Below are 14,032 nucleotides of genomic sequence, written 5' to 3'. Positions count from 1 at the left end.
TCCGAGTCTTGGGTAATGCCAGAAACATTAAACAGCCAACTTTGGACTCCTAATATTTCCCTGGGGAAACACAAGCGCGGACTAGACTAGCCCAATCTGAAGGAGTCATGCAAAATCTAGTAAGTCCCTCCACTTGAGTGAGAGTGAAAGCGGCATCTATGCCATAAGTGCGGACAGATTCTGCTAAGGTTTTAATTATCTTAAAGTCTAAAGGCTCATGATATCTTCCCCTATTATTGTCCTGAAACACCGGGTACGCATGTCCCATATCTGTATTAACTGTCCTCCAAACTTGCGCATGAAAAGACCTCCCGGAACCTTGGCTCCCCCCCACATACGGGGGTGGGGCAACAGGCATCATATCTTCTTCTAAATTTTCAACCTCCTCCTCCTCAGAATTCTGTTGACCAATATTAGATCCCTCCCCCTTCTTACAGTAGGCATGCGCGCCTTGTGTCTCCTTTTTCTTCTTTTTCATTTTTATCTTATGTAGTTGTTGTAACAATATATCAAGGTCCTCAGAACTCTCTGAGTTGCTTGTGTTCTCAGGCGTTCTGAATTCGGTCAAGTCTGGGTAGAGCCTTCTCCTATTTTTATCTTCAGGCTCTTTTGCCTTCTCACTACTGTTACTTTTGATACTCTCTGCCACTTCACTATGTGATCCTTCAGATTTTTCCTCATGTAGTTGTTCAAGAACGGCCTGACCCTCACTCACAGCTTCTTGGCATTTACCATCTGTAAGGCAACTACGGACCATTTTCCAAAGGGGTATCACCCCACCCTCTAATATGCCCTGCTCAGATGCAAAGTCAAGATCTTTGCCTAATTTATCCCAACTAGGTACAGTAAGGCTGCCCGAAAATGCAAACCACGGTGCAGCGATATCTATCTTCTGTAAAAATCTCTGTAAAGTACTATGTTTCACTTCCAGGCCCTTGGAACGTAACAGGCCATCTAGGGCCAGGAGAAGCGGACTTGAAGATGCGGCACCCATGACACAACAACAAAAGAAGCACAAAAAACAAAAGCGAAAGTAGAAGCAAAAGTACACAGTGCAGCTGCAATAAAATGTAAGGCTCTCTCTGTGTTTACAGAGGAGCTGCCCCGCTTTGGTCGCGGATCCCACTTACTAGGGACTAACCCCGCTTTGGTCGCGGATCCCACTTACCTGGGACTAACCGGTGCACCACCCCTGACTGCTGAAAGTTCTGGTTCCCGGGTCTCGGCACCACTTGTCGCGACCCCTTGCCCACAAGGAAGACGCAACTCAGGAATCTTCTTTCAGCAGTTTATTCAGGCCCTTGATATTTCTTCTTCTCTCTCTCGGATGCCCCTCCCAGCCTTAATAAAGCATCTCAAGCCCCAATGCAAAGCTGCCACGTGGAACTTTCTCATAGGGTGATAAGGGATTACGTGCCAACTCTCCAAAAAAGGAGTTGTTTATCACAGGCCACAGTGGAAGCCGGCGCCATCTTCTAATGGCGGCCATGGTCTATAGGAACGGCTCACCACACTGGACCTCAGTGATTTTCCTCTCCCTGACTTCAATGCCCTTAGGACAATCAGGAAATTGTATCTGGAAGCAAAGACTCTGAAGACTCACTCCATATAGCACCTGGGGAGCTGCTGCCTGCTGTTTGGAGCACCAGCATGGGGCCAGCCAGCTGTGGGAACAGGGGTTGGGGGCTACTAAATAAGCACACTGCCAAGTAACAAGCCTGGTCGTGCACCCCTGCCCCAGATCAGCTGCTGGGGGAGTGCCTCAGGGTGTGCGTGGGGGGTCCCCTGGATAATCCTCAGGGGCAACTTCCACAATAAAAATCAGAACACATTCTCTTCCTGCACCGATAGGGGCCAGCACCTTCCCAGCAGTATGCAGTAGGCATTTTTGTCTGCTGTGCCACTCCACAAATGGACAGGCCATGGCAGAGATGAGTGGTGAAGGCAAGTGGCAGAGTAGAAGAGCCAGATGGGTGCCAGTGCCCGAGGTCCAGAATGGAAGCTCTGAACCACAACCTGGAGAGGCCACTCAGTCAGGTCTAAGTCTATGTGCCAGAGGACTTCAGCACTGCCAGCTCTGCCTGGACCGTCCAGCCTAGAGATGACCCAAACACCACCATCTGACAGTCAGAGGTCACGGCACCCGACGCAGCTTGTGCACATGGTCTGCAGACATTTTCAAGGCACAAGTGTAAAAGGTGTTTGGGGCCATGTGCTTCTGGCCAGATCACAAACTCTGAGGCTGGAGACATGACCTAGGAGGAACGTCCAGCTGCTGGAGGCCCTGCATACTTAGGTCTCTCCAGCACACCACCAATCTCCAAATCCCAGCAGGAACTGGGGAGATGCTTCCTGTATTCTGCACATTAGGTGTGAGCCCTGTTCCTGCACACTACAGACGTGACCACTGAGACGACTGAGCACTGCAGTGTCCCCTGGGCTGTCAGCTGGGGTCTGCACCTGGTGGCCCACACCCTCAAAGGTGATGCAGAGAGCCTCCATGTTCAAAGAGCGTCTCTCCTCGCGACTCACTCCCTCCATGATGGCTGGCCAGGACACAGGGAGGGAACCGACTTAGTCGACAACTCCACACAGTGCTGCAAACAGAACCAGAATCCATGATTCCTCATTGTCAGCAAATTCAAGATGGCCGTGGAGGGGCCTATCCAAGAGGAGGTGGGGAAGGAAGAGGTAGCAGGTGCTCGCCCAGTGCTCCTGGGGCCTCGCCCCTTCTCACCAGGCTGGTCCTGAGGCTGAGCCAAGCAGACACCAAGACCACAGAGCCACAGACTCAGCTCCTTAGACAACCAAGTGCCAGCCCAACGGCCACCTCTCCAGTCAACTCCCAAGGATGCCATGCAGGGTGCGTCAGTGAAGGGGAGTTCCTTCTCTGTAGGACACTCCTGTGACAATTGGTTTGCAATATCCTGGGCTCTGAGCCACTTGGGGCACAAGGGCACCCCGTACGTAAGATTGGTCACCTGGGCTCCCAAACACACTGAGTGACGATGGGCAGTGTGAAGATGGTGGGAATGCAAGGCCACAGGCTCCCCTTCCAAAGACCCTCTGAGCACGCCCTTGGTAGGAAACTGTGTCATGTTTGGTGCTTGAAGTCAGAGGAAAAGGAAGGATTTATGGTTCGGAACCCACCTGCCCTTACTCCTGCACAGCATCAACTCCATCCTGCCATGAAGCTTGGGCAGGAGGATTTGAGAAAAGGACTGAGGGAAGTCCTAGTGCCAGGGGTCAGGACATGATCTGGAGGCCTCGGCTACTCAGGAGCCCTGTCCTCAGGATCTAAGGACTTCCACCCTCCCCGGTCCCTCACTCAGCAGTGCTGTGATTCTGCAAGTCAGCCATCATATGTGGGCATCCACACCCCCAGGAGAAGAACAGGAGGCCCAGCCCGCACCCAGGCCACCTCACTGGGCTGCTATCAGATCTCAGGAGATGAGGCCCCATGTTCTATACCAGCTGTGAAGGACCAGACTCGGGTGGGATGGAAAAGCAAACCCGTTCTCCACTGCCCTGGAGCCACCCACGCCTTGCTCTGGGTCCCCAACCCCCAAGGGTCTCCCTCAGTCCTTTTTCTCTGAGTGGACAGGCAGAGCACCTCTGAAGGACCTGCCCTCCTCTCCAGGCATCTCTGCACATGGTTATTTTTGGACCCAAACCTACTCTTTGTCAGCAGTCAACAGACAACATGGAACACAGCAGTAGGGAGAGGAGGGGAAGGGACACACGACCTGCCAGGGCCTCGTGGCTCTAGCAGGGATCTGAGCCCAGGTGTCACCTGTTACTCACTTGGCCCTGATGAACATAGCACGTCTCCTCTGCATAAAGGCACTGCCCACACAGTCCCTCTGAGTGTGTTAAGTCCACCCTGAACCCCAGGACCACCCTGAAGCCCAGCTCTGGTGCAGCTGGAGCAGCTGGGCAGCTTGTGAATGGTGGGATCAATCTTTTGACTTTGCACCAAGCAGCGATTTCTCCTTGAATTAGACATTTTTTTCAGCCCAGGTAAAATGAACCTGATGGGCATGTCCTCCAGGAAAAGCTTCTAACTTCTGCACGAGTGTCTCCTAGGTTTGATTTGGGGTCTTTGAATGGAGCAGTTTTCCATGCAACATTCTATCTTCTCCAAGAGAACTGAAGACCCAAGAAACACTGCAGCACACGACCTGCCCCATGGTGCTTTCTTCCTCGAGTGCTGGGTGGACACACGGCCAGTGAAAACAGTCTGTACCCTGATCAATCACTGCTTAGGAAAACTGCACAAAAAGGAGGAGGGACTTCCCTGGTGGCATTCACCTGGACAGCCTCCCAGGTGCAGATTCCTGCTGGGAGTGGGGACCAGGGTGTGGTGTGAGGAGCTGCTTCTCCAGGTAAATGTCTAAGGCCTGCTCCACACATGGGCACTGAGCTGATTCATAGCTACGATAGAAACCCTCCTCTTAGACATTATTTCTCAACTGCTGGACTTAAGATCCTCAAAACACACCATCCCACCCATGTTGAGTACTGAAGACACACAGAAGTTTCTAGAAGTCTTACTGGTCCCACCTGCTCTGACCCCACTCCCTGCCCATGGCAGCCCCCTCCCTAGTCTCCAGCATCCTCCTCATTGCAGAATGGACACCTCTTCTCCCCTCTCACGACCTCTATTCAGGAAGGGAGTTAGATGATAGGAAAGGGCTCTGGAAACACAGTGAGTTAATCCACTGGGACACTGATTCCACTTTCCCATCCCACTTCCCTGCACACCGTGTGAACACACTCAGCACCACCAAAGTGTGTCCTCAGGAAGGGCACCTAGGACCCAGGCACAGAGGTGTCCCCTAGTCCTCTGATCAGTTACTGCCTGAGGAGGGCAGTCTGCACATGCCCCCAAGGACATGGACTCCTAGTGCCACATCTCTCTCTGCTGTGTCCAGTGACCACTCTTGAACCTAGACATGGGACCAGTCCCTGGATGGTGGGGACTGTCAGTGCCTTACAGGGTGGGGCTGTGCCTGTCACAAAGGGCCTTCCATCATGGAATCTGAGGAGAGAACTGTGGGAGGCCCTCTGGCAAGGGTCAGTCACTGGTTGGCCAGTGAGTAGCTAGGAGTGTCTAAAGACATGACTAAGAAGCTTCCTCCCGTGGATAAAGCTCAACGCCCGCGCCCCCCTCCAGTGCCCCCACCCTCCAGCCCCATCACCGCCTCCCTCCCCTGACCCGCCAGGCTGCCAGCCCTCAGCCTGCTCTCCAGCTCAAGCCCTCCCCTTCTGGCCTGTTAGTCTGTAAACAAGTCAGGATTGCGCCTGGCAAAATGCCAGAGGGAGTGGTTTGTGAAGTAACACCAGCGAGCCATTAAGTGTGGAGATTCCTTATTGGTTGACTGATGTATCTGGTTTATGCTAATTAGATAAGCTGTGTGGAATGTATAAATACTGCTCCTGTCCTGCAATAAACGGCTCCTACTCCTGCTGTATCAACGTACACAAGTTGTTCGTCACCCCCCGGTTATTTTGCTGCAGCTGGACTGCGGCGGGCCTCTGCCCCACCACTTTCCCTCCTCTGCCTTACATGGTCCCTTCCCAACACCCTGCCTTGAAGGGCCCCGTGCCCAGCTCTTCCTCTCTTGCTCCCAGACCACCCACTCGCCTCCCCGCTGTTCATCTGGCTCGCCTTTCCTGTCACTCCCCCATCTATACCCCTTCTCCTCCTCCCAGCTCTCCCTACTAGGTCCCCATAATCCAGTCCCACCCACAATCCAGCCTCCCCAACCAGGCAGCATGGTTGACACACTCACCCAGGGGAGATGGTTTCCCCACTGTGGGTGCAGGTCACAGTCCCTGGGACTGTCTTCCCAGCAGCCTGAGCAGGTGGACCCAGGGGTCACAGGAGGATGACAGCCCCACACTCAGCCTGGAATCCACCCTTCCTGGATACCACCTAAATCTTTTTTAGGAAATGATTGGCCAAGGTGAGATCCAGCTGTCAGTCTCTTACCTGGGCCTCCCCACTGGACCTGGAGCCCTTCCCTGATGATGTCCAAGGGCAGCTCTAGTACCCAGGTTCTGACCTGAGAAGCTGGGGCAGGTGAGTCCAGTGCCTGCCTGGGGCCCTGGGAGGAGGGATCTGGGGGCAGTGGGTGGAGTCAGGGGACTGGGTTGCCCAGGGGAGGTCCAGGGCTGGATACTGGAGCATTCCAACCAGGACTCTGTTGCCAGTAGACAGCTGGGACATTGTTGCCAGGAGACGGCAGAAGACCTGGCACCGCCCCAGCCAGAGGGCACTTAAAGAGCCCCACAGCACCAGCATGGCCAGGCCATGGCTAGACACCAGAGGGAGAGGGCGATCCAGGACCAGGTTCATCAGAACCAGTTCCTGCGGGAACAGTACCTGCAAGAGCTGCGCATGCAGAAGCTGTACACGGAGTACCACGTGAATCCCCGGCGCAAGGGTGAGGACTGGGGGAACAGAGGTGGGACACTGAGGGGTGGGTTGTGGGCGCGCAGGCAGCAGGGAGAGGCCTGCCCTGATCTCTGGTGTTCAGAAAGGGTGGATTCCAGGGCTGCCCAGCCTCCTGAGACACATCAGATGCATTGAAATGCATCCACCTCATGATGAGATCAAACATACTGCATGTAAAAAGGAATGCTTTTACATGCTTTTACGGATTGAATTCAAGGGCACTCAGTAAAGCCCCAGCTCTTTTTTATGTTCTGTTTGAGACCTGAGCCTCCCTAAGTTGCTGAGACTGGCTTTGAACTTCAATCCTCCTGCCTTAGCCTCCCAAGCTCTGGGGATTAAAGGCATGTGCCATGGCACCCAACTGGAAATGGCTTTTAATATTTTTGTTTTTGATTGAATTACATTTTTCAGGGCTTTTATATTTTGTTTTTGTAATATTTTGGTTTCATTTTCATACACTAAAGGGTTTTTTAGGATTTTAATATCATCATAGCCCTTTCTTTGGAAAGGTCAGGAGAGTGGGCTCTGGTCAGTGTTCCCTGTCATCCAGGTAAAAGCACCCTCCCCTCCACTCCTCTCACCCTGCACACTCCTGTGAGATCCATCTCATCCTGCAGCATCAGCAGCCTCTAAAGGACACTGGGCCTCAGATGAGCTCCAGATCTGCCATCTGACCACCTCCCAGCTACCTTCCTTGGACTCACCATTAGGGACCTCAAACTGGCCCTCGGGAAAGCTGGGGGCTCTGAATCCCTTGCCCACCCTCTGCTTCTCCAGAAGAACCTGTGGCAGCACAAGGCAGCTGGGCCGTTCCTTCCCCAGGTGAGAAGCCTGAGTCAGCCCTGGCCTCCATCCATCAGTCCACACACCTGGCAGTCACAGAAGCAGAATGGCTGCTGCTTCACATTTCCCCTGACCCTTGTCTGTTCCTACCTCAGGGAAAGACTCCATGATACACTGGGGGTGTACCCACATCTCACTTAATTCCACCCTCTGGACAGCTACTGGACCTGCCCCTCTCCAGCCTCACCTCCTCCAAATTCCTTCCACAAATACAGTAGGGCCTGCCCCCCCTTACCATTGCTAGGCTCCCTCTCAAACTCCTCTTTACCTCTGAACGGCTCATTCCACAGCCCCCTATGGTACCTGCCCACCTGCTCCTCCTCCCTGAGCTACCCCCAACTCTCTACCTCCATAGCCAGCACCCCTGCAGCCTGGCCATCTGCAGGAGACTTAGTGACTTGATTTTGCTTAGAACTCTTCTGGCTGTCTTCTGTCCCCACCACTGATTTCAGCAGAAAAATTCACTTCTGTTTAGGTTGGTTCATTCCAACAAGCTAAATAATCCCTCAGGCCACATTCATTCTGGGAAAAGTGATTTCCTCTAATTCTTTCCCTTGGGCACAGGATTTATGTGACCATTGTGGTGAAGTGAGAAAATACTGTAGCTTTCATTTCTGTTTACTTGTACTGTAAAGAAAAATATTATATTTTTCTAATATGCAGATAATATTACATACAGATGACATACACATTTCATATCTTAGGGGTGCATGCTCAGAACACTTTTTACTCCTGGGCATGGTGACATACACCTGTATCCTGGCAGCAGGGAGGCTGGGGCAGGGAGATTGCAAGTTTAAGGATGACCTCAACAGAGACCGCTGTCAAAATAAAAGAAAAGAGGGTTGGATTAGGGTTAGGGTTAGGGTTAGCTCACTGCAATAAATAAATGAGTGAATGAATAAACAAACATAAATCCTAGTAGCCTATGGCTTGTGGCCACTGCCCTGGACAGTGCCAGGCCAGACCCTAAGTCCTCGAGAGCGTGGGACCTTGTTCCCAGCACCCAGCCAGAACCCCCCAGGCCCAGGCACTATGTGGGTGCAGAATGAGAGCCTGGTCTAGGGTGAGTGGCGGGAGGCAGGGGTTGGGCTCTGACCTGCACTGTGTCCCTGCTCTTCTCCAGTTCACACAATCACCAAGAAGCCCATGTCGTGGCATGATAACTTGGAGGAACCTGAAGATGGTAAGTCCTGAGGTCGGAGACTGCGTGAGGTGGGGCAGAGAGAGGCAGGGGGCTCAGAGAACTCGCAGGCAGAGTCGCTGCAGGGAACCTTAGGGTCCTCTGCTGTGGTCTCGAGACTGTACTCTACTGACCAGGCTCAGAGAGACTGATGTGCAAACACATGCCAACTCATTACTGTCATCCACAAGAGTCCCCGATGGCCTGAAAATAGGAGTCATTCATTCACAGATGTTCAGACGTTACTCACACGGGTTCTGAAGGCCTAGGAACTAGATTCATGTCCTGGTGCTGCCACTCCTTAATTGCGGGCTTCGGCCAGGTTGTTGACCTTTCAGCCCACTTCTTAGAGTTGTTGGAAGGACCAAGCAAAACACCACAGGTTCTTAGAGCTGAACCCGCCTCACCATGCTCAGTAAACACAATCCTGTTCATGTTTCCACTTTACCTGGTGACAGGCAGTGGGGTGGGCCTGGGGGTCTCAACACAATCAGGCAAAGGCAAGAGGGCAGCCTGTAAGTGCCTCCACCAGTGTGTGGAGTGGGATCATGGGCGACAGCATGGAAAACAGGTGCCTCCATCAGGCAGGGGATGTGGGACTGTTGGGGCAGGTGGGCACAGGTGGTCCAGGGTGTCAGGCGGGAGGCTGTAGAAGGACCCCGCATGATAGAGAGGTGCAAGAGGGCAGCACCCACATGTTCTGAGAATAGAGGAGTTGACCTCTATTCCTGCCTGCCCTGGACTCCCCGGGGACCCATGTCTGTCACAGCCCTGCCCCAGGGTCCAGAACAGTGCCTGGCACAGTTTGCACTTGACACATTTGTTGACACATGGCTGAGAACCAGACCCTGGCTCTGCACACAGAATTCTGTGGCCCTGGAGTGGTGTGGCCAGGAAAAGGACACGGGCAGCTTCTAACTTGAACCTCCTCTCCCAGTCAGGTTTCTGAATCTTGTTCACCATGCTGCTCAGAGACCCCGGAAGAAGTACCCAGAGACACAGACAGAAAGCCAGATCGGCTGGGAGGCAGAACCTTTGGTAAGTGAGGCCCCCACTCTGGGCAGCAGTAGGAACACAGGGTGGTGCGGGCAGTGGCTGAGAGCAGAGTGGACAGCCAGCTGGCAGGGGCTTGAATTCTGTCCTTCTTGGTATCCTGAGACCTGGGGTGAGTTTCTAAGCCACTGTGTGGTGCTGATCCTGGTCATGAATGGGGACACCACAGAACCTGCCTCACAGGGTTGCTAAGAGGAGCAGTACCTGGGACAGTGCCCAGCACACAGCACTTGCTCAGTAAACGTGGCCAGGCTCCTGTGATGCAGATGGAGAAGAGCGGAAAGGAGTCCCTGAGCCCTGCCCGGAACAGTCAGGTGCTGCTCCAGACAGGAGGACGTCTCCATGGGGCCCACCACTCACAGAGAAGAGCTCACCCCAAAAGCAGGTGTGGCTCAGAGCTGGAGAAGCAAGGCCACATGGAGGCAAGGGACAGCCATGGAGATCTAACTATCAGTGAAAGATGGGACTTCAGAGGAAACTGCTCAAGACCTTGATTGTACATGAATAAAGAATCAGGGATCAGTGGTTTCTAAAGACCACATGGAAGGCTTGATCCAAGGGGGGCTGTGGCTAGGGCAGAGGCTCCAGCAGGGTGGGAGAGACTGGGCAGCTGGACAAGCTAAGGATGGAGGTGTGGGGGGGAAATCACTGGGGGGAACTTCTGGGTGAGGGGTCCTGGCTAAGCTGACCTGGCTGGATTCTTGCTGAAGGCAGGGCAGGGACCAGACCTGCTCTGGGGGACAGACGGCAAGGAGCCCACAGACACCCAGGACAGTCAACAGGGTGGTGTTGACTCTCATTACACTGCTCAGCCAGAGTTTTGCTGAAACTGGACTATGCAGAGGTGACCACAGAAGGCCCTAAGTCAGGCCTGGTTTAAGAGGAGGATGGCCTGAGTGGAGTTTGGTCCAGGAGAGTACTTGTCCAGTGAGAAGGAGGTGGGAGGAAAGGGAGCCTGGTGAAGACAAGTCAGCCCAGGGGACAGTGGGCATCTTAGCAAAGCTCCAGAGAGCTGGGGGCTTCACGCACCATGGGAAGGTTGCTCCCTGCACCTCAGGGAGTCTCCTGCCATCAGCACACACAACAGGAAGAACGAGTGTGGGGCCCAGCCAGGCCTGCCCTGCTTAGACCCTTCCAGGCCTCCAGGATAGAATGCTGTGTCTGAGTCCCAAGGGGCCTTCCGGCACTCAGTCTGTCCATCACACATGTGGGGACAATGCCCTCAGGTGGCACAGGGAGCAAGCAAGGAAGTAAGCCCCCCAGATTAGATCCAGGTGTTGTGGGAACATCAAAGGTAAAGAAGCTGGGCTTTCAGAGCACTGTGCTTGGGGCAGAGGACGTGATTGATGTGTTCCATGGGCCCCAATGTGGGGACCCTGTCCCTGGCAGGACCTGGCCCTGTTCAGAGCACCCCAACCTCAGCCCAGGGACCCCTGGTAAGTAAGGCTCAGTGGGCACCTCTTTGCCTTGTGTCTCTGGGTAACACTTGCTGAAAATATATCCTCATGTGGGATGTGTGTCCAAACACTCACACACACCAACACACACTCATACACACTCACACACACAAACATACACACAAACATATACACACACACACTCACACATGCACACATGCACACACACTCACACATGCACACACGCACACACTCACACATGCACACGCACACACTCACACACATACACACTCATGCACACATATACACACTTACACCTCACACACACACATACAACACATTCATACACACATACTCACACACATACACACTTACACACACATACACACTCACACACACCTTCACACACACTCACACACATCCTCACACATTCACAAACACAGTCACACACACTCATACACACACTCACACACACATTCACATAACACTCTCACACACTCCCACAAACACACTCACTCTCACACACAACACACACACTCTCACACACTCATACACTCACACACATTCACACATACACACACATTCTCACACACTCACACACAATCACACATACACACACAATCACACACATACACACACACACACATCCACACATAACGCACACTCTCACTCATACACACTCTCACACATGCTCACACTCCCACATACACATTACAACACTCATACACACAGTCACACTCTCACACATGCTCACAAACATACATACTCACACACATTCACACATAACACTCTCACACACTCCCCTCACACACTCACACACATAAACACACTCTCACACACACTCACATACACACACACTCATTTACACATACACACACATTCATACTCACACACCCACACACTGACGCCCACACATACACACTCACATACACTCACACACGCACTCTCACACTCACATACACACACATCCTCACACATATTCACGCATACAATTCACATTCACACACAGATTCACACATTCACACACATACACACACACATACACACACACTCCCCCCCACACACTCACACACATACACTCACACACACACACACTCACACACATACACTCACACACACACACATACACACACTCACACACACACACTCACACTCACACACCTGCAGACTGGGATGGGATGAGCAAGTCCCTGAATGACTCTCAGGGCAGCTTCTCTAAGGTGCATATGCTGAGGTCTTCCCTCCCCCTGGCTTGCTGTGAACCCCCACCACACTCCCTTTCCATTCAAGCACCTGCTGAACACTTAGTGTGTGCGGATGCTGTCCGGGAACAGGCACAGCACCACCCCCAGCTGTCCCTGGCACCCCAGCACAGAGGCCCGCTGGCTCTGGGCAGCCTGGCTGTGGTGCCCGCCTGCCTCAGAAGGAAGAGGAAACGGTGTAGAAAGGGAAATGAACCGCAGCGCAGTTGGGCCACGATGGGACAAGCAGCTGCCCCTGCTCCGTTAGTCCTGCGAGACTGGACAGTTCACAGGAAGGAAGCCAGGAGTCGGCCTTCCCTGTGTCCATGCAGCCAGGGGCACCAGCCACAGATGTGCCGCAGTCAGGCTTCCTGGGGCCCAGGGGGGGTGGGGCCACTTCTCAGCTTCCATTTTCCCTGAAGGAAGCTGGGATGAGACCAGGTACCAGGAAATGAGAGAAAACACAGTGAACCGTTTGATGCAAGTTCCTCGGAACCTAGGACTTCCCAGGGGAGGCAGGCTGCCCTCCATGTAGGCAGCGAGCAGGGCAGAGCCCCAGCTTTGCGGAGGTGACGCCCCTTGTTCTCAGGACGCTCTAAGCGCTGGTGTCACAGTTTCACTAGCAGCGTTGAGCAGAAGAGCCCTGGGGCCACCCATGGTCAAGGAGGCCCGATTGGGTCCAGGTCTTCCCCCTCCTGACCAGCTTATGCTGCCCCTGCCTCCATCTAGGTCAGCCCGGAGCGCCAGGACCACAGGCTGAACCACTTCAGGGTCTACAAGGACATCACTCTGTACAAGGCCAAACTGTGGCTCCTGGGGGAGAAGGACCACCGCAAGTAGTGCTCCGGGGAAGAGCCGGCCTTCGCGCTGAGCGCCCAGTGTGCTGTGCAGGGAAATAAAGGTGGTTTTGCTAGAAAGCAAACCTGCTGCAAATCTTATGACAACTGAATTGAGATGGAATTGCTTATTAATCAATATATGGGGAATAACTTCTAAATTCTCCACAAGTACTGCGTAAGCTTGATTTGGGGGCCTTTGAACTGAACAGGTTTTCCCTTCCATATTCCAATTTTTCCAAGAAAATTGAAAACCTGAGAAACACTACACAGTGATGTTAGTATTTGGATTTAGAATGCCACCTAAAGGCTCCTGTGTTGAAGACCTTGTCCATGTATAGCTCCGTTCAGAGGTGGGTGCTGGGAAGTGATTGGGTTATGTGGGTGATTGTCTAATCAATGGATTGATCCACTGATGGGGCCATATTTGAATGGACTGTTAGGGGTATAAACTGTAGGAGGTGGGGCCTGCTGGAGGAGGTAGATCACTTTGTGTGGAGGGAATGAGCTAGAAATGTCAGTCTTATCCCTGGCCCTTTCCTCTCTCTCTGTCTCCCTGCTCCACATGCCATGATGAGATCAGCATCACTCTGCCCCTCTGCCCACCATGCCCAGAAACAATGGAGTCCACCAACATGGACTGGAATTTCTGGAACCATGAGCAGAATAAACCGTTTCTCCCTTTAAGTTGGTCATGTGAGGATTTTTGCCACTGGAATGAAAAGCTGAGCAACACAAACATGACCTGACCCTCCCAGTGTTCACTGCAGTCCCAGGTGGACACCAACAAGAGAAAATGGCCTGCATTCTGGGATCACCCATTTGCCTAGGAAAAATCTAGATGAAGAGAAAGTTGGACTTCCCTGCTGGCATCAGCATAGAGAGCCACCCAGAGACAGAGCCTGGAGTGAGGACGGGGTGTGGGGTAAGGAGCCGTTTTCCAGGTAAAGACCTTTGGCCCCCACTGCACACAAATACTGGTATCATTAAATAATAACTCTGTGTGGAACCCTCTTTCA

At 53.0% G+C, this 14,032-nt stretch overlaps 1 protein-coding gene across 1 annotated transcript; it reads left to right on the top strand.

Annotated features, from left to right (window-relative positions):
- Positions 1–6,316: 6,316 nt before the first annotated feature.
- On the top strand, positions 6,317–13,017 carry LOC139705635 (cilia- and flagella-associated protein 144-like). Its single transcript, XM_071611790.1, has 4 exons — positions 6,317–6,449; positions 8,430–8,489; positions 9,424–9,524; positions 12,907–13,017. The coding sequence occupies exons 1-4, from the start codon at positions 6,317–6,319 to the stop codon at positions 13,015–13,017; spliced, it is 405 nt and encodes a 134-aa protein (XP_071467891.1).
- The last annotated feature ends 1,015 nt before the right edge of the window (positions 13,018–14,032 follow it).

The sequence above is a fragment of the Marmota flaviventris genome, chromosome 5 (genome assembly GCF_047511675.1).
Source record: "Marmota flaviventris isolate mMarFla1 chromosome 5, mMarFla1.hap1, whole genome shotgun sequence".
Lineage (NCBI taxonomy): Eukaryota > Metazoa > Chordata > Mammalia > Rodentia > Sciuridae > Marmota > Marmota flaviventris.
This window is presented reverse-complemented; position numbering and strand designations above follow the sequence as displayed.